This window comes from Pongo abelii, chromosome 20 (genome assembly GCF_028885655.2).
Source record: "Pongo abelii isolate AG06213 chromosome 20, NHGRI_mPonAbe1-v2.0_pri, whole genome shotgun sequence".
Taxonomy (NCBI): Eukaryota; Metazoa; Chordata; class Mammalia; order Primates; family Hominidae; genus Pongo; species Pongo abelii.
In genome coordinates, this window is record NC_072005.2 from 10,489,403 (window position 1) to 10,510,659 (window position 21,257).

Sequence of the window (21,257 nt, forward strand, 5' to 3'; positions counted from 1 at the left end):
CTCCAGCCTGGGCGACAAGAGTGAAAACTCCGTCTCAAAAAAAAAAATTGTGGCTGGTATCTCGGTGTCTGTCTATAGGTGTGGGTCTGGATGTGGGTCTGGATGTGGGTCTGTGCCCTTGGATGGGGCATGTCTGAAGGCATTTGCTATATGCTCAGCTGTGGACCTATAAATGTGTTGGACATCAGAGTTGTGACTGTCTCCGGGTGTGTGTGTGTGTGTGTGTGTGTGCTGTCAGTGTACAACAGAAAGCATTTGGGTATCTGTGTATATTCAAGTGTCAAGTGCCTGGATGTGTGCGGGTGTCCCTGGAAGGTGTGTCTCAGGGTGTTTGTACATCTGTGAGCGTAAAGTGGGTGTGTGTTTCTGTCTCTGGGTATGTCCATGGAGGGGACGGGTCCTGATGGGGACAGCCCACCTAGGTTCTGGCTGAGGCCCATGGGCTCTGATGCCCCTTTAATGCCCCCCCACCCCCAGCACCACCTGACATCCCATGCAGCCTGCCAGTGCTGCAGTGAGCACACACGCACACACACGAGTGCACACACAGAGCTCCGCAGCCTCCTCCTGGGACCCTTGCCCTGTCCCCCTCCCATGGGCACGGACCCCCCACCGCCTCCACCCACTGCCACGGGGGGGCCCATTGGGGCCCAGGGCTGGCGGACCATGTAACCAGGGCTGCTGCTGGGAGCGCGGAGGGGAAGGGAGCCCCCAGCCCTGCTGGGCCGGCCCAGGCCCCTCCGCGGCTCCCCCTTCCACTACCCACCTGCCCAGCACCCCCTCCCCAGTAGTTGTTAACCCCGGGACTCCCCAAGCCCAGCCTCTGTGTGCAGCAGCCCCAGGCGGGCTAAGTCTCCAAGATGCCCTTGGTGGATTTCTTCTGCGAGACCTGCTCCAAGCCTTGGCTGGTGGGCTGGTGGGACCAGGTAGGAGAGTGGAGGGTAGTGGGTGGGCAGGCATCCTGGTGAGCTGGGCCCCCGGTGTGGGCTTGTGTGTGCAGCTGTGCACGTGTGTGGCCTGGAGATGAAGCCTTGTGACTGTCTCTGTGTGTGGCCCAGGGCTGGGCGTGGATGGCGGGCAGCTGGGGGTGTGTGACTCTCCCTGGGGGTGGACTGCGGGTCCCTCACTGGGTGTGACTGTGTCAGTGCCTGGATGTGTGTGTGTGTCTGTGATGGTCTGTGTCTGCCTGAGTATAGGCTTGTTTGCCTGGGTCACTGTGTGGCCCTGTCTGAGATCATCTGGCTCTCACCATGGTGTTGTGTGTTGGGCTATGTGTCTGAGCCCAGAGCTGCCTGATATTTTGGGGACATGTGACCCCAAATGTCAGTGACCGCCTTATTTTGCATGCCCTTTGATCTGTGTGTCTGGGCTGTGTGACGCTGTGTAGGACTGAGAGCCTGTGATTGTGTGTGTGGTTGTGTGAGATTTTGTGGGTTCATCTTGTGTGGATGTGTGTGTCTCTGTACCCAGGGTCTCTGGGTGGCACCGGGAGGAGGGAGTGCCCCGTCCAAGCCTGGGCCATGCAGGCTCACTCTTCCTGCCAGGTGTCCCTCCTGCTTCCCTGGACAGAGTCTGCTCCTGCTTTTGGGGTGCTGTGGCAGAGCTTGGGGGTGGGGAGCCAATGCCCTTTCTCCTCTGTGTACAATGTCACAGCAGAGGCCTGTGCAGAGTGGCATGGGGGGACCAGGAGGGGCCTCCAAGCCCGGTTTTGGGTATACTCTGTTCATCCGTGCATCTGTCCACCTCTCTGGGGTTGGGGGAGAGGGGGCTATGATGGGAACCCCCCTCCCCCTCCCCTGGGTGATCAAACTGGGATTTCCTCAGCTCACCATTCTCCCCTACCCAGGCCAAACCTTTTTGTCCCCCAGAGCTTGGCCACCACGTTCCCTTTTTCCAAACTGAGCTGGAGGCCAGGAGCCAGGACCCCCAGGATTGGGGTCCATGTCTGGGAAGACTTGGGTCAGGGGCAGCTCTAGGAAGGCAAGGGTTAAGGGGCCTCCGGCTTGCCCCCCTTTTCCCCAGCTCAGCAGCTGGTTGGAGGGGGAGTTGCTAAGGAGACTCCCATCGCCATGGCGACGGGATTCTCCTGCTTCCCCATTGGCTCCCTGTTAGGCAGGAGCCCCTCCCTTCCACAGGTGCCCCTCTAGCTCCTCCTTGGGGGACATGAGGAGGGAAGCCCCTCTTTCCTCAGGCAGGGAGGGTTATGCTGATCATGACTCCCCAAACCTGGGGACCTCCATCCAGAGCTGGGAGGAGAGGAAAGGCTGACCCCAGCCCCCCAGCAGTCTTATAGGGGCTCTGTTGGCTGAGCAGAAAAATAGGAGGGACTCATGGGGTCTTCAGGCGTTCTTGGGAAGGACTGACACCCTCCCCACCACTGTGCTTCCCCCATCATTTCTTCCTTGTTGACTCCTTTACCTTAGTTCAAGAGGATGTTGAACCGTGAGCTCACACACCTGTCAGAAATGAGCAGGTCCGGAAACCAGGTCTCAGAGTACATTTCCACAACATTCCTGGGTGAGTGAGGGGAAGCACGTGGGACTGGAGGGGGGATACTTGGGGTAGAGAGGGGGCTGCCCATGACCCTGGGTCCTGTTGCTCGCATTTTCCCAGGGACTCTGACTCTCAACTCCCCAAAGGTCACAGTTACCCTATCCAAGAACCCTCATGTTCCTGATGCCTCCAAACTCTGTGGGACCCCCAGCTTCTATAGAACCCAACATTTGAAATCATCTGTGAGCTTAAAACCCTTCTAAACTTTAAAAAGCCTCCAAGCGCTGGGCGCGGTGGCTCACGCCTGTAATCCCAACACTTTGGGAGGCTGAGGCAAGCGGATCACTTGACATCAGCAGTTTGAGACCTGCCTGGCCAACATGGTGAAACCCCATCTCTACTAAAAATACAAAAAATTAGCCAGGCATGGTGGTGGGTGCCTGTAATCCCAGCAACTCAGGAGGCTCAAGCAGGAGAATCGCTTGAATCCAGGGGGTGGAGGTTGCAGTGAGCCGAGATCGCTCCATTGCACTCCAGCCTAGGCAACAAGAGTGAACCTCTGTCTCAAAAAAAAAAAAATTAGCCCGGCATGATGGTGTGTGCTTGTAATCTCAGCTACCTGGGAGGCTGAGGCAAGAGAATCTCTTGAACTCAGGAGGCAGAGATTGCAGTGAGCCAAGATCATGCCACTGCATTCCAGCCTGGGCAATAGAGTGAGACTCCGTCTCAAAACAAACAAACAAACAAATAAACACCTCTTTGTTTTAGGCACTCAATTGAACCCGGGAGGCAGAGGTTGCAGTGAGCTGAGATCACGCCACTGCTGCACTCCAGCCTGGGCAACAGAGTGAGACTCTGTCTCAAAAAACCAATTAAAAAAAGCCTCCAAGCTGAAAAGCTTCCTGAACTGAGTAGAACCCCAAATTCAATAGAATTTCCAAACTTGGATTGACTCCTTTCCAAACTCAGTAGACATGCCCAAACTCAAGAGAGATGCCCAAACTCAGTAGAGTTCTCAAACTTAAGGGAAGTTCTGTGCTTCCGAGTCCACAAAAGGCCCCCAAACTTTAGCAAACCTCCAAATTGAAAAAGCCCCCAAATTCAGTAGGATCTCCAAACTTGGTATGACCCCCCCCCGCAATTCAGTAGACTCCCAAAATGTTAGAACCCTTCTCTAGAAGATTATCAAGCTTAAGAACCTGTAAGAGGCAGGAAGAGGCAGCTCATGCCTATAATCCCAGGACTTTGGGAGGCTGAGACAAGAGGATCGCTTGAGCCCAGGAGTTCAAGACCAGCCTGGGCAACATAGTGAGAACCTGTCTCTACAAAAAAATTAAAAACTAGGCCGGGCGCAGTGGCTCACGCCTGTAATCTCAGCACTTTGGAAGGCCGAGGTGGGCAGATCATGAGGTCAGAAGTTCAAGACCAGCCTGACCAACATGGTGAAACACCGTCTCTATTAAAAATACAAAAATTAGCCAGGCATGTTGGCGCACGCCTGTAATCTCAGCTACTCAGGAGGCTGAGACAGGAGAATTGCTTCAACCTGGGAGATGGAGGCTGCAGTGAGCTGAGATTGCGTCACTACACTCCAGCCTGGGTGACAGAGTGAGACTCCATCTCAAAAATAAATAAATAAATAAATAAATAAATAAATAAATAAAATAAGGTAATCGGACATGGTGGTGTGTGCCTGTGGTCCCAGCTACTTGGGATGCTGAGGCAGGAGGATCACTTGAACCCAGGAGTTGGAGGCTGCAGTGAGACATGATTGTGCCACTGCACTCCAGCCTGAGCGACAGAGCTGAGATCCTGTCTCAAAAAAATAAACACTTGTAAGATTCCTAATTCAATGGAACCCCAAATGCACCAGAATACCCCAGATTCACTGGAACCCTTAAGTTCATGGGTACCTCAAAACCCTCAAGCTAAAGATGTTCCCCCAAACTCAGGATAATTTAATCCTCGCAGTTTATCACCACACCCCAAAGGCCCCCAAATTCAGGAACCGCCCAGACAAGCTCAAGAAAAGTGTTGGGGCTGGACGCGGTGGCTCATGCCTGTAATCCCAGCACTTTGGGAGGCCAAGGCAGGCGGATCACTTGAGGTCAGGAGTTCAAGACCAGCCTGGTCAACATGATGAAACCCCATCTCTACTAAAAATATAAAAATTAGCTGGGCTTGGTGGCGGGTGCCTGTAATCCCAGCTACTCGGGAGGCTGAGGTAGGAAAATCACTTGAACCTGGCAGGTGGAGGCTGCAGTGCGCCAGAGATCGTGCCACTGCACTCCAGCTCTGTCTCAAGAGAAAAAGTGTTCGGAGTTTCCAGTGCTCCCACCAGTGAGGGTGTGTCTCTGAGTTCTGAGGATCCACCCAATGGGAGCATAACATGCAAATGACCCGTATTAGGCCTTTTCATTGACTAGCTAGCTCCAGGTCACAATGAGTGACCTTGGCTGAGCTCTGGAAGCCCCTGAAAGCTCAGGAAAAGGGCTCCTGGGGCTGTCCCCCAGGCAGGCTGGTGCCAAGGTGGGCGGTGGCGGGGGCAGGGACATGGATCCAGAGACCACCCTTCCCTCTCTCTTCCCAGCGATGCCACCCCCCACACCAGCACTCTTGGCCCCCAGGCCGGGGTCTTCCCCACCCAAAAAGGTTCCCTCGGTGTTTGGGGTAGGCATCGGCTCTCCCTGGCATCCCCACCTTGCTTCCTGACTTCCCATGCCACTCTCCATCCAAATCTGATTATCAGACTGGGGCCATCCCAGAGCCCTGGGCCCCCACTCCAGCCCACCACCTCCCGGAAGATTTCCCACATCCCCTCTGGTTTCCTGACTGAGTAGCCAGCAGCATCACAGCTGGAAGGGTTCTGCCCTTTCGGGTGAGCCTTCCCTGTACGTAGTAGAGGGCTGAAGAATAAGAGAGCCTCCAGGGGTGGAAGGGGTGTTCACACTTGTTCCCGCTCCCCATCTTCTGCAGACAAACAGAATGAAGTGGAGATCCCATCACCCACGATGAAGGAACGAGAAAAACAGCAAGCACCGCGACCAAGACCCTCCCAGCCACCCCCGCCCCCTGTACCACACTTACAGCCCATGTCCCAAATCACAGGGGTGAAAAAGTTGATGCATAGTAACAGCCTGAACAACTCTAACATTCCCCGATTTGGGGTGAAGACTGATCAAGAAGAGCTCCTGGCCCAAGTGGGTGGGGGCTCAGTAGGGGCAGGGCTGGAGGGGGTGTTCTCCTGGGACCCTGAGAAGGACTGGGCATTGGGTTATGTCTTAGGCCAGGTTTCCTAGAAGCAGAGCTTGAGATGAGTGTTTGAGCCCATCTTGAGGCAAGCATGCTGGCTCTTTGTACCTCTGTATCATTCATTGCTTGGGGGCCGTCCCCAGGGCTGGATGTATCACCTCTTCCATGTAGCTCCTGTTGGGACTAGTCTTCTGGAAAAGCAGGCAGCTGTGAGCCTTAGCAGGCAACACTCCCAGCTGCAGGGGGATTGGTGTACACACCAGTGACGCTAATCCAGACTGTGCCCCCATAGTGTCCCCAACAGTCCAGACCGGGGTTTCACTCCTAGCTCTTCCAGGGAACAGCAGCAGTGGAAGTGATCCATCTTTGGTGGCTCACTCAGCTGAGGCTTACTGTAACCCTCTTTGAGCCACCTCCTCCAGTGAATCTTCCATTCAGTCACCTGGCGTTTATTTATTTATTTTTATTTATTTATTTATTTATTTTGAGTTGGAGACTTGCTCTGTCGCCCAGGTTGGAGTGCATAGTGTGATCTCGGCTCACGGCAACCTCCACCTCCTGGGTTCAAGCGATTCTCCTGCCTCACCCTCCTGAGTAGCCGGGACTAAAGGCGTGTGCCACCACACCTGGCTAATTTTTGTGTTTTTAGTAAAAATGGGGTTTCACCGTGTTGACCAGGCTGGTCTCGAACTCCTGGCCTCAAGTGATCCACCCGCCTTAGCCTCACAAAGTGCTGGGATTGCAGGCATGAGCCACCACACCCGGCCAACTGGTGTGTATTGAGCAGCTACTATGTGCTGGCCCTTTTCTGAATTCTGGAGAGACATGGAAAATAAGCCCTTCTTCCTTTCTCCCCTGGGGCTTGTGAACAGCTTAGCTAAGAGGCAGAGCTGTGCTGGGGGCCAGTCGTGCTAGGTTCCTATCCTAGCTTTGCCACTTATGAGCTGCATGATCTTGGAGAAGTCACATCGCCTCTCTGAGCCTTGGTGGCTTCACCTGCCAAATGAGATCAAGTGCTTAGAGCAATACTTGGCAGATCATAAGTACTCAAAAGACAGTGGCTGTGATTGCTTTCACTATTTTGCAGCCCAGTAGGACGAGGGCAGTACATTCTGTGCTGTTGAACCTGTCACCCACTGGGTGAGCAATAATGGTACTTCCTTCAGACCAAGGCTTCAAAATCCTAGGAAATGTTCTCCAGGGCCCTGAGCCTTACAGGCTCCTGACCTCTGGCCTCCGTCTCCACCAGGAACTGGAGAACCTGAACAAGTGGGGTCTGAACATCTTTTGCGTGTCGGATTATGCCGGAGGCCGCTCGCTCACCTGCATCATGTACATGATATTCCAGGTGATGGGGACAGCCGGGAGTGGGCCCGGGTGAGGGGCTCAGAGCGGGGCGCTGGGGGCTGGCGGAGGTCACCAACCTGCCCCTGCCTGCTCTCAGGAGCGGGACCTGCTGAAGAAATTCCGCATCCCTGTGGACACGATGGTGACATACATGCTGACGCTGGAGGATCACTACCACGTAGACGTGGCCTACCATAACAGCCTGCACGCAGCTGACGTGCTGCAGTCCACCCACGTACTGCTGGCCACGCCTGCGCTAGATGTGAGTGACTGCCCTGTCTCCCCGTCCCTGTCTCTCTTTGTGACTGCCTCTTCAGCCTCCTATGTGTCTCTCTGACCCTGTGTCTCTGACCTCCAACTCTCTTTGACCCCATTTCTCTCTCTCTTTTTTTTTTCTTTTTGAGATGGAGTCTCACTCTGCCACCCACGCTAGAGTGCAGTGGCACGATCTCAGCTCACTGCAACCTCTGCCTCCTGGGTTCAAGCGATTCTCCTGCCTCAGCCTCCTGAGTAGCTGGGACTACAGGTGCCCACCACCACGCCTGGCTAAGTTTTTGTAATATTTTTAGAAGAGATGGCGTTTCGCCAAGTTGGACAGGCTGGTCTCAAACTCCCGACCTCGTGATCCGCCCACCTTGGCCTCCTAATGTGCTGGGAGTAGAGGCGTGAGCCACTGTGCCCGATCAAAAATCTTATTTCTTAAAAAAAAAAAGTTTTAGTCCGGGTGCGGTGGCTCACATCTGTAATCCCAGCACTTTGGGAGGCCAAGATGGGTGGATCACCTGAGGTTGGGAGTTCGAGACCAGCCTGACCAACATGGTGAAACCCTGTCTCTACTAAAAATACAAAAATTAGCCGGGTGTGGCGGGGCACGCCTGTAATCCCAGCTACTCCAGAGGCTGAGGCAGGAGAATCTCTGGAACCCAGTAGGTGGAGGTTGCAGTGAGCCAAGATTGTGCCACTGCACTCCAGCCTGGGCAACAAAGTGAGACTCCATCTCAAAAAAATAAAATAAAATAAAAACTGGGGGGGGCTAGGCACGGTGGCTCACACCTGTAATCCCAGTACTTTGGGAGGCCAAGGCAGGTGAATCACCTGAGGTCAGAAATGGCCAACATGGCGAAACTCTGTCTCTACCAAAAATATTTAAAAAATTAACCGGGCGTGGTCGTGGGAGCCTGTAATCCCAGATACTCGGGAGGCTGAACCAGGAGAGTTGCTTGAATCCAGGATGGGGAAGTTGCAGTGAGCCAAGATCGTGCCACTGCATTCCAACCTGGGCAACAAGAGCAGAACTCTGTCTCAGAAAAAAAAAAAGAAAATTAAATTTGAGACAGGGCCTTGCTATGTTGCCCAGAATGGCCTCGAACTTATGGCCTTGAAGTCCTAGGCTCAAGCGACCCTCCCATCTCAGCCTCCTAAGTAGCTGAGACAACAGGCGCTCACCACCATGCATGGCTTCAACTCCGTTATTCTAACATCCGTCTCTCTGCTCCCAGGCAGTGTTCACGGACCTGGAGATTCTCGCCGCCCTCTTCGCGGCTGCCATCCACGATGTGGATCACCCTGGGGTCTCCAACCAGTTCCTCATCAACACCAGTGAGTGGCCCTCGCCAGGGGCGGGGTTTGCTGAGCTGGAGGCGGTGTTGGCCAGGCTGGGGGCGGAACTGACTAGGCTGGAGGCGGGGCTGGTTGGCCTGGGGGCGGGGCTGGCTGGGCTGGAAAGGGGATGGCCGGGCAGGAGGCGGGGCTGGGGGCGGGGCTGGCTGGGCTGGAAAGGGGATGGCCGGGCTCGGGTAGAGCTGACTGGGCTGGAGGCGAGGCTGGCCGGGCTGGGGAGGGGTTAGCTAGTTGGAGGCGGAGCTGGCCCTCCTGCTGTTGGGGCTGCACACGTGGGCCCTCTCCTGACCTCCGGGTTGGGCTGCAGATTCGGAGCTGGCGCTCATGTACAACGATGAGTCGGTGCTCGAGAATCACCACCTGGCCGTGGGCTTCAAGCTGCTGCAGGAGGACAACTGCGACATCTTCCAGAACCTCAGCAAGCGCCAGCGGCAGAGCCTACGCAAGATGGTCATCGACATGGTGGGCGGGGTTGGGGCGGGACGGAGCGGGAAAGGAAGCCTAGGAGTCGAGGGCTTTGGGGAGGAGTGGGTCTGAGTCCCAGAGGAACCCTCAACCTGGACAGAGCGGGCGGCTTCTACCTGGTGAAAACTTCAGAGGCCCGGATCAGTCTTGGGGGCGGGTGTCAGCAGCCCCAGTGATGCCCCCTTGCCCGCAGGTGCTGGCCACGGACATGTCCAAGCACATGACCCTCTTGGCTGACCTGAAGACCATGGTGGAGACCAAGAAAGTGACCAGCTCAGGGGTCCTCCTGCTGGATAACTACTCCGACCGCATCCAGGTGCCCCCACGCCCCATCATCTAAGGAGGGAGGACACTCCCCCAGCCACACCTTTAGGTCTGCGTAGCTAACTGCCCCTTCCTCAGCCTCTTTCTCCCAAGTGGCCCATCTTCCTGTGTCTTTCTTTTTTTGTTTGTTTGTTTTTGAGACGGAGTCTTGCTGTTGTTGCCCAGGCTGGAATGCAATGGCGCCATCTTGGCTCACCGCAACCTCTGCCTCCCGCCTTCTGGGTTCAAGCGATTCTCCTGCCTCAGCCTCCCGAGTAGCTGGGATCACAGGCATGCGTCACCATGCCAAGCTAATTTTGTACTTTTAGTAGAGACAGGGTTTCTCCATGTCTGTCAGGCTGGTCTCGAACTCCCGACCTCAGGTGATCCCCCCCCCCCCCCCCCCCCCCCCCCCGCCTTGGCCTCCCAAAGTGCTGGGATTACAGGCGTGAACCACCGCGCCCGGCCCTCTTTTTTAAAATTTATTTTTATTTACTTCGTATGTTTAAAGGAGAGTTGGGGTCTCACTATGTCACCCAGTCTGGTCTCAAACTCCTGAGCTGAAGTTATCCTCCTGTCTTGGCCTGCCAAAGTGCTGGGATAGCTGGCATGAGCCACCACACCTGACTTCTTTCTTTTTCTGTCTGTCCCCTTCTCCATCTTCACTTTCCAATCCCATCACTCCCACCATTTCCTCCCATTTCCCCCAATTCCTCCTTTCTTCTCATCAACCCCTTCCAGGTCCCCCGTCCCTCTCCCTCACCATCTTCTCTTCCCTCACCCCCCTTCCGACTCCTCCTATATTTTCTCCATCTCCCACACACCTCTCCCTGCTACCTCCTCTGTTCTCTCTTCTCCCCACCTCCTCTGCCCACTCCCCATTCCCTCCCTCCCCAGGTGGGAGATAAGAAAGCCTGAAAGCTGGGTGTGGTGGCTCACACCTATAATCTCAACTACTCCAGAGGCTGAGGCAGGAGGACTGTTTGAGGCCAGGAGTTTGAGACCAGCCAGAGCAACCTTGCAAAATCCCCCTTTCCCCTTTCCTTTCCTCTCCTCTCCTCTCCTTTCCTTTCCTCCTTCTTTCCTTCTTCTTTCTTTCCCTTCTTTTCTGTTTTTGGTTTTTTTTTTTTGAGATTGGGTCTCTCTGTCACCCAGGCTAGAGGGCACGGATCTTGGTTCCCTGCAAACTCCACCTCCTGGGCTCAAGCAATTCTCCTGCCTCAGCCTCTAGAGTAGCTGGGATTACAGGTGCCTACCACCAGACCTGGCTAATTTTTGTATTTTTGGTAGAGATGGGGTTTCACCATGTTGGCCAGGCCGATCTCAAACTCCTGACATCAAGTGATCTGCCCACCTTGGCCTCCCAAAGTGCTGTGATTACAGATGTGAGCCACCGCGCCCAGCCCCATTCCTTTTTTTTTTTTTTTTTTTTTGTCTGAGATGGAGTCTCACTCTGTCGCCCAGGCTGGAGGTCAGTGGCTTGATCTGGGCTCACTGCAACCTCCACCTCCTGGGCTCAAGCAATTCTCCTGCCTCAGCCCCACTATAGCTGGGATTACAGGCATGTGCCACCATGCCTGGCTAATTTTTTTGTATTTTTAGTAGAGACAGGGTTTCACCATGTTGGCCAGGCTGGTCTTGAACTCCTGACCTCATGATCCACCTGCCTCGGCATCCCAAAGTGCTGGGATTACAGGCGTGAGCCACTGCGCCTGGCCCCCATTTCTTAAAAAACAAAGAATGCCTGAGGTCTCAGACTGGGACAGAGGCATAGCCTCTGAAGTCTCCCCTGTGCCTCGACCCCATGCAGGTCCTCCGGAACATGGTGCACTGTGCAGACCTCAGCAACCCCACCAAGCCGCTGGAGCTGTACCGCCAGTGGACAGACCGCATCATGGCTGAGTTCTTCCAGCAGGGTGACCGTGAGCGCGAGCGTGGCATGGAAATCAGCCCCATGTGTGACAAGCACACTGCCTCCGTGGAGAAGTCTCAGGTACAGGCTCGGGGCATTGATGGACGGGGACAGGGTGGGTCTCCCCAGCCCATCTTGGCCTGAAGTTCTGAGGCCCAGAAGCTCCTCCCCTGCCTTTCCACAATGCCAAGTTGTCCTGTTTTTTGTTTTGTTTTGTTTTTGAGACGGAGTCTCATTCTATTGCCCAGGCTGGAGTACAATGGCACGATCTCAGCTCACTGCAACCTCCGCCTCCCGGGTTCAGGTGATTCTCCTGCCTCAGCCTCCCGAGTAGCTGGGATTACAGGCGTGCACCACCATGCCTGGCTAATTTTTGTATTTTTAGTAGAGGTGGGGTTTCACCATGTTGGCCAGGCTGGTCTCGAACTCTTGACCTTGTGATCCACCCACCTCGGCCTCCCAAAATGCCAGGATTACAAGCGTGAGGCACTGCGCCTGGCCTCCTGTTTTTCTTTTATTTATGTTTTATTTATTTATTTTGAGACCAGGTCTTGCACTGTTGCCCAGGGTGGCATGCAGTGGTGTGATCATAGCTCACTGCAGCCTTGAATTCCTGGGCTCAAGCGATCCTCCTGCCTCAGCCCCCAGAGTAGCTGGGAATACAGGCGCACACCACCACACCTGGCTAATTTTTAAAAATTTTTTGTCAAGATAGGGGTTTGCTATGTTGCCAGTCTTGTCTTGAACTCCCGGGCTCAAACCTTGGCCTCCCAAAGTGCTGGGATATGGGGTGAGTCACCATACCCGGCCTTGTTTTCATTTTTCTTTTTCTTTTTTTTCTGAGACAGGGTCTCATTGTGCCACCCAGGCTGGAGTGCAGGGGCGTGATCTTGGCTCACTGCAACCTCCACCTCCTGGGCTAAAATGATCCTCCACCCCCGCCTCCAGAGTAGCTGGGACTACAGGCGTGCACCACCACACTCGGCTAATTTTTGTATTTTTCATGGAGACGGGGTTTTGTCATGTTGCCCAGGCTGGTCTCGAACTCCTGGGCTCACTCAATCTGCCTCCCTCAGCCTCCCAAAGTGCTGGGATTACAGGGGGTGAGCCACCCGGCCTGGCCCCTCCCCACTTTATATCCTCCCTGGTGAAACCCAACCATCTGAGTTTGATATCTCTGCCCGTCCAGACCTAGGTTTCTAGGCCTCAGCACTGTTGACATTTGGGTGATCATTTTTTGTGCTAGGAGCTGCCCTGGGTATTACAGGATTCTTAGCAGGATCCCTGGTCTCTACCTACTAGATGCCAGAAGCATCCCCCTGCTCATTTGTTTTTTTTTTTGAGACAGAGTTTCGCTCTTGTTGCCCAGGCTGGAGTACAGTGGCGCAATCTCAGCTCACTGCAACCTCCACCTCCCGGGTTCAAGCGATTCTCCTGCCTCAGCCTCCCGAGAAGCTGGAATTACAGGCATGTGCCACCACGCCCAGCTAATTTTGTATTTTTAATAGAGATGGGGTTTCTCCATGTTGGTCAGGCTGGTCTGGAACTCCCAACCTCAGGTGATCCGCCCACCTCGGCCTCCCAAAGTGCCAGGATTACAGGCATAAGCCACCACGCCCGGCCTCCCCCTGCTCATTTGTAAAGACCAAAAATGTCTCCAGACATTGCCAAATGTCCCCTAGGAGTGCAAAATCACTCACAAACACACCCCATGGAAAACTAATTTTATACACTTTATAATGTAGTTATTATGTTCACAGGCAACTTTATAGCAATAGTTTGCGGATTTAGCTTTTTTTTTTTTTTTTTTTTTTTGAGATGAAGTCTTGCTCTTGTCCCCCAGGCTGGAGTGCAATGGTGCGATCTTGGCTCACTGCAACCTCTGCCTCCCAGGTTCGAGCGATTCTCCTGCCTCAGCCTCCTGAGTAGCTGGGATTACATGTGCCCGCCACCATGCCCCGCTAATTTTTGTATTTTTAGTAGAGACAGGGTTTCACCATGTTGGCCAGGCTGGTCTTGAATTCCAGACATCAGGTGATCCACCCACCTCGGCCTCCCAAAGTGCTGGGATTACAGGCGTGAGCCACGTGTCCAGCACCGTGTCCTTTCTGAGATAGAGTCTTGCTCTGGTGCCTAGGCTGGAGTGCAATGGCACAATCTTGGCTCACTGCAACTTCCGCCTCCCGGGTTCAAGCATTTCTCCCTGCCTCAGCCTCCCAAGTAGCTGGAATTGCATTTAGCTTTTTAAAAAATAGGCCAGGTGCAGTGGCTCACGCCTGTAATCCCAGCACTTTGGGAGGCTGAGGTGGGTGGATCACCTGAGGTCAAGAGCTCAAGACCAACCTTGCCAACATGGTGAAACCCCATCTCTACAAAAACAAGCCAGGCATGGCGGCACACGTTTGTAGTCCCAGCTACTTTGGAGGCTGAGGCAGGAGAATCACTTGAACCCAGGAGGCAGAGGTTGCAGTGAGCTGAGATCGCACCCTTGCACTGCAGCCTGGGTGACAGAGTGAGACTGTGTCTTCAAAAAAAAAAAAGAAAGAAAAGAAAAACAGAAAAATGCATACAGGGTTGGGCACAGTGGCTGTCACCTCTAATCCCAACACTTTAGGAGGCCAAGACAGGCAGATCGCTTGAGCTCAGGAGTTTGAGACCAGCCAAGGCAATGTGACAAGACCCGGTCTCTACAAAAAATACAGTAATTAACTGAGTGTGGTAACGTGCGCCTTTAGTCCCAGCTACTGGGGAGACTGAGGTGGGAGGATCACTTGAGCCCGGGAGTTCAAGGCTGCAGTGAGCTATGATCACACCACTGCACTCTAGCCTGGGTGACAGAGTGAGACACTGTGTCAAAACAAACAAACAAACAAAAAAAGGCCGGGCGCAGTGGCTCACGCCTGTAATCCCAGCACTTTGGGAGGCCAAGGTGGGCTGATAACAAGGTCAGGAGATCGAGACCATCCTGGCTAACACAGTGAAACCCCGTCTCTACTAAAAATAGGAAAATTAGCCGGGCACACTGGCGAGCGCCTGTAGTCCCACCTACTCAGGAGGCTGAGGCAGGAGAATGGCGTGAGCCCGGGAGGCAGAACTTGCAGTGAGCCGAGATCGAGCCACTGCACTCCAGCCTGGGCGACAGAGCCAGACTCCGTCTCAAAAAAAGAAAAAAAAAGTGTATGTGTGTGTGTGTGTATAAACTGCATCAATGTATACATTTTTTGTTTTTGTTTTTAAGATGGAGTCTTGCTCTGTCACCCAGGCTGGAGTGCAGTGGCGCTATCTCAGCTCACTGCAACCTCTGCCTCCCAGGTTCAAGCAGTTCTCCTATCTCAGCCTCCCAAGTAGCTGGAACTACAGGCACGCACCACCACGCCCAGCTAATTTTTGTATTTTTGGTAGAGATGCGGTTTCACCATGCTGGCCAGGCTGGTCTCGAACTCCTGACCTCAAATGATCCAACCGCCTCAGCCTCCCAAAGTGGCTCATTATAGACATGAACCACTATGCCTGGCCCATAAGCATGTTTTTCATTTCATTGGCTCCCATAATGTGGTGATATCATCCACCCCATAGGCTGCCCGTTTATACTTTCTTCCCCTCTACCAGGTGGGTTTTATTGACTACATTGTGCACCCATTGTGGGAGACCTGGGCGGACCTTGTCCACCCAGATGCCCAGGAGATCCTGGACACTTTGGAGGACAACCGGGACTGGTACTACAGCGCCATCCGGCAGAGCCCGTCTCCACCACCCGAGGAGGAGTCAAGGGGGCCAGGCCACCCACCCCCGCCTGACAAGTTCCAGTTTGAGCTGACGCTGGAGGAGGAAGAAGAGGAAGAAATATCAATGGCCCAGATACCATGCACAGCCCAAGAGGCATTGATAGCGCAGGGATTGTCAGGAGTCAAGGAAGCTCTGGATGCAACCATGGCCCGGGAGGCATCCCCGGCCCAGGAGTCATTGGAAGTTATGGCACAGGAAGCATCCCTGGAGGCCGAGCTGGAGGAAGTGTATTTGACACAGCAGGCACAGCCCACAGGCAGTGCACCTGTGGCTCAGGATGACTTCTCGTCCCAGGAGGAATCCGTGGTTGCTGTAAGCCACAGCAGCCCCTCTGCCCTGGCTCTTCAAAGCCCCCTTCTCCCTGCCTGGAGGACCCTGTCTGGTTCAGAGCATGCCCCGGGCCTCCCGGGCCTCCCCTCCACGGCGGCCGAGGTGGAGGCCCAACGAGAGCACCAGGCTGCCAAGAGGGCTTGCAGTGCCTGCGCAGGGACATTTGGGGAGGACACATCCGCACTCCCAGCTCCTGGTGGGGTGGGGTCAGGTGGAGACCCTACCTGATCCCCAGACCTCTGTCCCTGTTCCCCTCCACTCCTCCCCTCACTCCCCTGCTCCCCCGACCACCTCCTCCGCTGCCTCAAAGACTCTTGGCCCTCCTGAGAAAAAAGAAAACGAAAAGTGGGTTTTTTTTTTTCTCTTTTCTTTTTTCCCCCTTTCCCCCTGCCCCCACCCACGGGGCCTTTTTTTGGAGGTGGGGGCTGGGGAATGAGGGGCTGAGGTCCCGGAAGGGATTTTATTTTTTTGAATTTTAATTGTAACATTTTTAGAAAAAGAACAAAAAAAGAAAAAAAAAAAAAGAAAGAAACACAGCAACTGTAGATGCTCCTGTTCCTGGTTCCCCCTTTCCACCTCCAAACCCCTCCCCTCACCTCCCCCCACTGCCCCCCAAGTTCCAGGCTCAGTCTTCCAGCCGCCTGGGAGTCTCTGCCTGGGCCCAAGCAGGTGTGGGGCCTCCTTCTGGGCTTTTCTTCAGAATTTTAGAGGATTTCTAGAACGTGGTCAGGAATAGCCATTCTAGGCGGGGCTGGGGCCGGGGTGGGGGGCAGTCACTGTGGGAGGTCCCAGCTCCAGCCCCCCTCTGGTTTGCTGCCTCCTCTCCCCCCTAAAAAAGTCTTCCGCTTGATTTTGCACAATCCCGGCGATACTCCTGGCAATACTGACTAGAAAGTCAGGGAGCTGGGGTAGCTGTTCACTTTAGGATACGGGGGTGGTGTGGGGGTGGTGTGGAAGGAGGCGTTCACACTGCCAGCCTCTGGCCTGGGATTTGAGGAGGGCCCTAGACCTCCTCCACTCTCCATCCCCTTTCCCTTCCACTTTGGTTCACTTTGAATTTTCTCCGTTTTGGGGGGCGGTGGCTCTGATCCACTCACCCCCTGCCCCCCGCCCCACTTCTAGCTGCTTCTCCTCTTGTTTCTGCCTTAATAATTCCCACGGCTACAGGCAAGGGGGTTGCAGCGGCCGCCTGCACCTTGGGTGAGGCAGGGCCAGGCGCCCAGAACCCCCATCCTGGCCGCACCCCCCCTTTCCAGGGTCCTCTGGACCCCACCTTCCACACTCTGATCACAGCCGCCCGACCTTTTGCCCTAGGAGGAAGCAATAATGGTGTATACCCTCATTCTCATTCCTGGGCAACCCTTCTTTCCATCCTGGCACCAAAATAATTTCTCTTCCATCCATACCTTGCCAAGCCTCTCCCTCTCCCCCAGCTAGTCCCTGAGCAATACGGCAGACAGATGCAAGGCCATTTTTCTCCAAGCCATGGGGGACTGTTTGGAAGGAAAGACCCCCTCTCTCCCTTCCCTGGCCCCTCGGCCTGGTTCTGCAGCTGGACCGACCTCATTCATCACCTGCCCCTACCCTATTCTGAGCACACGGTACTGTAGCCCCCAGTTCCTCCCTAGCCTTCCATCCCTCTGTCTACCCCAGGGGGAGGTAACCCCCCACTCACGCTCCCTTGATGCTGTCTGTACAGGGTTCATATTTTGTAGCGAAAGTCGTTTTTGTCCCAGTCGGCGATCGGAGTGGGCCTTTTCTTTCTTTTTGTTCATTCTTTATTTTTTTTTCTTTTCTTTCTTTCTTTTTTGTACATACTGTAAGGTTGGTTTGTAAATTATTCTACGGAGGCAAAAAGGGAAAATAAAAACTTGCCCTTCCCTGGCTGACCCAGTCGGGAAGGTAGGGAAGGGGGTCTCCCGTTGGGAGAGTCTCTGTTCCTGCTGTATTATACAAACTGTACCATAGTCCTGGGAAAAGGGTGGACTCACCGCTGTTGTTTTATGGGAAGTCGTGTCATCCTAGGGGTTGGGGCTGGGCAGAGCCTGTCCCCTCCCCCTTCTCCAGGAGCCAGGGGGTGACTGGAGAGACAGACCCCACCCCCAAGCAGGGCTCCTCTCCCCAGGGTGGGCACAGGACCTCTGTAAGCTGCTTGTGTATTGTCCACTTTGACGATCAGTCATTCGGTCCGTTGATCAATAATCCTTCGATCTTGTCTCCAATTAAACCGAGGCTTTCACCGACTTTCCTGGCTGATGTGGCTTCATTCCCCACGTTGTTTGTTGAGGTGTCTCCCCTCTGCACCATCTGCTTGGGTTGGGGAGGGAGTTTCTGTCCCTACTTGTTCCCCAGCAGACAGAATTGTGAAGTAGAGCTCGGACAGAGACATTCCCCAGCCTGAGTCGGGTTATAAAATGGAAATTCAAGCCATGCAGGGTTTGTTTTGTTTTGTTTTGTTTTGTTTTTGAGATGGAGCTTCCCTCTTGTTGCCCAGGATGGAGTGCAATGGCGCCATCTCGGCTCACTGCAACCTCCGCCTCCCGGGATCAAGCGATTCTCCTGGCTCAGCCTCCCGAGTAGCTGGGATTACAGGCACCCACCACCATGTCTGGCTAATTCTTTGTATTTTTCGTAGGATGGAGTTTCACCATGTTAGTCAGGCTGGTCTCAAACTCCTGACCTCAGGAGATCCACCCGCCTCAAACTCCCAAAGCGCTGGGATTACAGTCGTGAGCCATTGCACCCAGCCCCATGCGGTATTTAAAAGGGAAAAGATGTGGCTGGGTGTGGTGGCTCATGCCTGTAATCCCAGCATGTTGGGAGGCCGAGGCGGGAGGATCATGAGGTCAGGAGTTGGAGACCAACCTGGCCAATATAGTGAAACCCCGTCTCTACTAAAAACTACAAAAATTAGCTGGGCGTGGTGGTGTGCGCCTGTAGTCCCAGCTACTCGGGAGGCTGAGGCAGGAGAATAGCTTGAACCCAGGAGGCAGAGGTTGCAGTGAGCTGAGATCACGCCACTACACTCTAGCCTGGGTGATAGAACGAGACTTTGTCTCAAAAAAAAAAAAAAAAAAGGCAAAAGACTACCCAGCGCAAAGACTCCTGCCTGTAATCCCAGTGTTTTGGGAGGCCAAGATGAGCGCAGGAGTTCAGGACAAGCCTGGGCAACATAGTGAGACCCTGCCTCTATTAAAAATTTTAAAAATTGGCCAGGCATGGTGGCTCATGCCTGTAATCCCAGCACTTTGGGAGGCCAAGGCAGCTGGATCACCTGAGGTCAGGAGTTCGAGACCAGCCTGACCAACATGGTGAAACCCCATCTCTACTAAAAATACAAAAATTAGCTGGGCATGGTGGTGCATTCCTGTAATCCCAGCTACTCAGGAGGCTGAGACAGGAGAATTGCTTGAACCCGGGAGGCAGAGGTTGCAGTGAGCCGAGATTGTGCCACCATACTCCAGCCTAAGTGACAGAGCAAGACTCCGTCTCAAGAAAAAAAAGAAAAAAAAAATTTAAAAGTTAGCCAGTGGTGGTGGACCATCCCTGTGGTCCCAGGTACTTGGAAGGCTGAGGCAGGAGGATTGCAGTGCCCATGCCACTGCACTCCAGCCTGGACAACAAGAGCAAAACTCCATACCAAAAAAAAAAAAAAAAAATTAATGGCAAGGTCTCTCTCTCTCTGTTTTCCAGGCTGAAGTGCTGTGGCACAATCAGCTCCCTACAGCCTTGAACTTCTGGGCTCTAGAGATCCTCCTGCCTCACCGTACCTAGTAGCTGGGATTACAGGTGGATGCCACCACACCTGGCCTAGCCCACATACTTGAATGCTGTTAATTCCACCCACAGAGCCTAATTTTCCCACATTTATTAGGCTTTTTTTTTTTTTTTTTGGTGGCAGAGTGAGACTCTATCACCTAGTCTATAGTGCAGTGGTGTGACGTGATCATAGTTCACTGCAGCGTCAACCTCCTGGACTCCAGTGATCTTGCTGCCTCAGCCTCCCATGTAGCCAGGACCATAGGTGGGTGCCACTATGCCTGGCTAATTTATTGTTTATTTTGTAGAGACAGGGTCTCACTTTGTTGCCCAGGCTGGTCTCAAACTCCTGGGCTCAAGCGATCCTCCCACCTCGGCCTCCCAAAGTGCTGGGATTACAGGAGTGAGCCACCATACCCAGCCCTATTAGGCTAATTAACAAGCCCCAGGTTTTACCAATAGAAGGTTTCTGACATTCATTATACTAATGAGCAAAACTTCTGAATATAGATAAAGATATGGATAGTGGAAATGTTTGTGATTTGGACCTTGATTAGAATACTGGCTGCCTCGGCTGGGCGTGGTGGCTCACTCCTGTAATCCCAGCACTTTGGAAGGCCGAGGCATGTGGATCACCTGAGGTCAGGAGTTCGAGATCAGCCTGACCAACATGGTGAAACCCTGTCTCTACTAATAATACAAAAATTAGCTGAGTGTGGTGGCACGTGCCTGTAGTCCCAGCTACTCGGGAAGCTGAGACAGGAGAATTGCTTGAACCTGGGAGCTGCAGGTTGCAGTGAGCCCAGATCATAACCCTGTACTTCAGCCTGGGAGACAGATCAAGACTCCGTCTCAAAAAAAGAAAAAAAAAAAAAAAAGAAGAATACTGGCTGCCTCTGGGGCTTAATAAACCAGGATGCACATGAATACACACAGTGCTTGAGTAGGTAGACACAAGGGGGCACTAGACATATATTTTTATACCATGCATGTTCTGAAACAAATGAGACCATCTTGCCTGGTTCCAGGGAAAAGTCCACCACCTGCCTACTCTGCCATTTGTTTCTAGTCTAGGGACTCTGAGATTTTTTTCCTATTTTTCTTTTCTTTTTCTTTTTCTTTTTTTTTTTTTAAGACACGGATTGGCTGTGTCACCCAGGCTGGAGTGCAGTGGCATGATCAGGGCTCACTGTAGCCTAGACCCTCTGGGCCCAAGTGATACTCCTGCCTTAGCCTCCTGAGTAGCTGGGATGATAGGTGTGCACCACCAAGCCTAGCTTTTTTGTTTTGTTTTGTTTTGTTTTGTTTTGGTAGAGATGGGGATCTCCTTATGCTGACCAGGCTGGTCTTGAACTCCTGGGCTCGAGAGGGACTCTGATTGGTGATCTTGGGGGTGATCTCTCTGAGCTTCACTTGTTTCTTCTACTAAATGGGGATATATTAGCTGGGTGTAGTGGTGCGCACATGTAGTCCCAGCTACTCCGGAGGCTGAGGCAAGAGGATCACTTGAGCCCAGGAAGTCGAGCCTGCAGTGAACTGTGATTGTGCCACTGCACTCTAGCCTGGGTGACAGAGTGAGACACTGCCTCAAAAAAAAAAAAAAAGTAAATAAATAAAATGGGGCCAGGTGTGGTGGCTCACACCTGTAATCTCAGCACTTTGGGAGGCTGAGGCAGGCGGATCACCTGAGGTCAGGAGTTAGAGACCAGCCTGGCCAACTTGGCGAAACCTTGTCTCTACTAAAAATACAAAAATTAGCCAGGAGTGCTGGCGGAGATCTATAATCCCAGCTACTGGGGAGGCTGAGGCAGGAGAATCACTTGAACCCGGGAGGCAGAGGTTGCAGTGAGCCAAGATCGCAACATTGCACTCCAGCCTGGGCAACAAGAGCGAAACTCCATCTCAAAAAAAAAGAATTAATTATTTAAATAAAATGGGATAACGACAGTTACAGAGTTAAAGAGTTGCTCTATAGTACGGTTTGGCTAGT

General features: G+C 53.4%; 1 protein-coding gene across 3 annotated transcripts in view; it reads left to right on the plus strand.

Moving 5' to 3' along the window:
• LOC100440902 (3',5'-cyclic-AMP phosphodiesterase 4A) overlaps positions 1 to 17,751 on the plus strand; it is a 39,232-nt gene extending 21,481 nt beyond the window's left edge. For all 3 annotated transcript variants that reach the window (XM_024236865.3, XM_054539656.2, XM_063719931.1), the window contains 9 exons: positions 2,424 to 2,517; positions 5,470 to 5,693; positions 6,995 to 7,093; positions 7,190 to 7,354; positions 8,592 to 8,691; positions 9,020 to 9,174; positions 9,371 to 9,493; positions 11,291 to 11,473; positions 15,002 to 17,751. In XM_024236865.3, coding sequence (XP_024092633.3) covers positions 2,424 to 2,517; positions 5,470 to 5,693; positions 6,995 to 7,093; positions 7,190 to 7,354; positions 8,592 to 8,691; positions 9,020 to 9,174; positions 9,371 to 9,493; positions 11,291 to 11,473; positions 15,002 to 15,736 — 1,878 coding nt within the window. In that variant the 3' untranslated portion in view covers positions 15,737 to 17,751. The remainder of the gene's footprint in view (positions 1 to 2,423; positions 2,518 to 5,469; positions 5,694 to 6,994; positions 7,094 to 7,189; positions 7,355 to 8,591; positions 8,692 to 9,019; positions 9,175 to 9,370; positions 9,494 to 11,290; positions 11,474 to 15,001) is intronic.
• Positions 17,752 to 21,257: the final 3,506 nt, after the last annotated feature.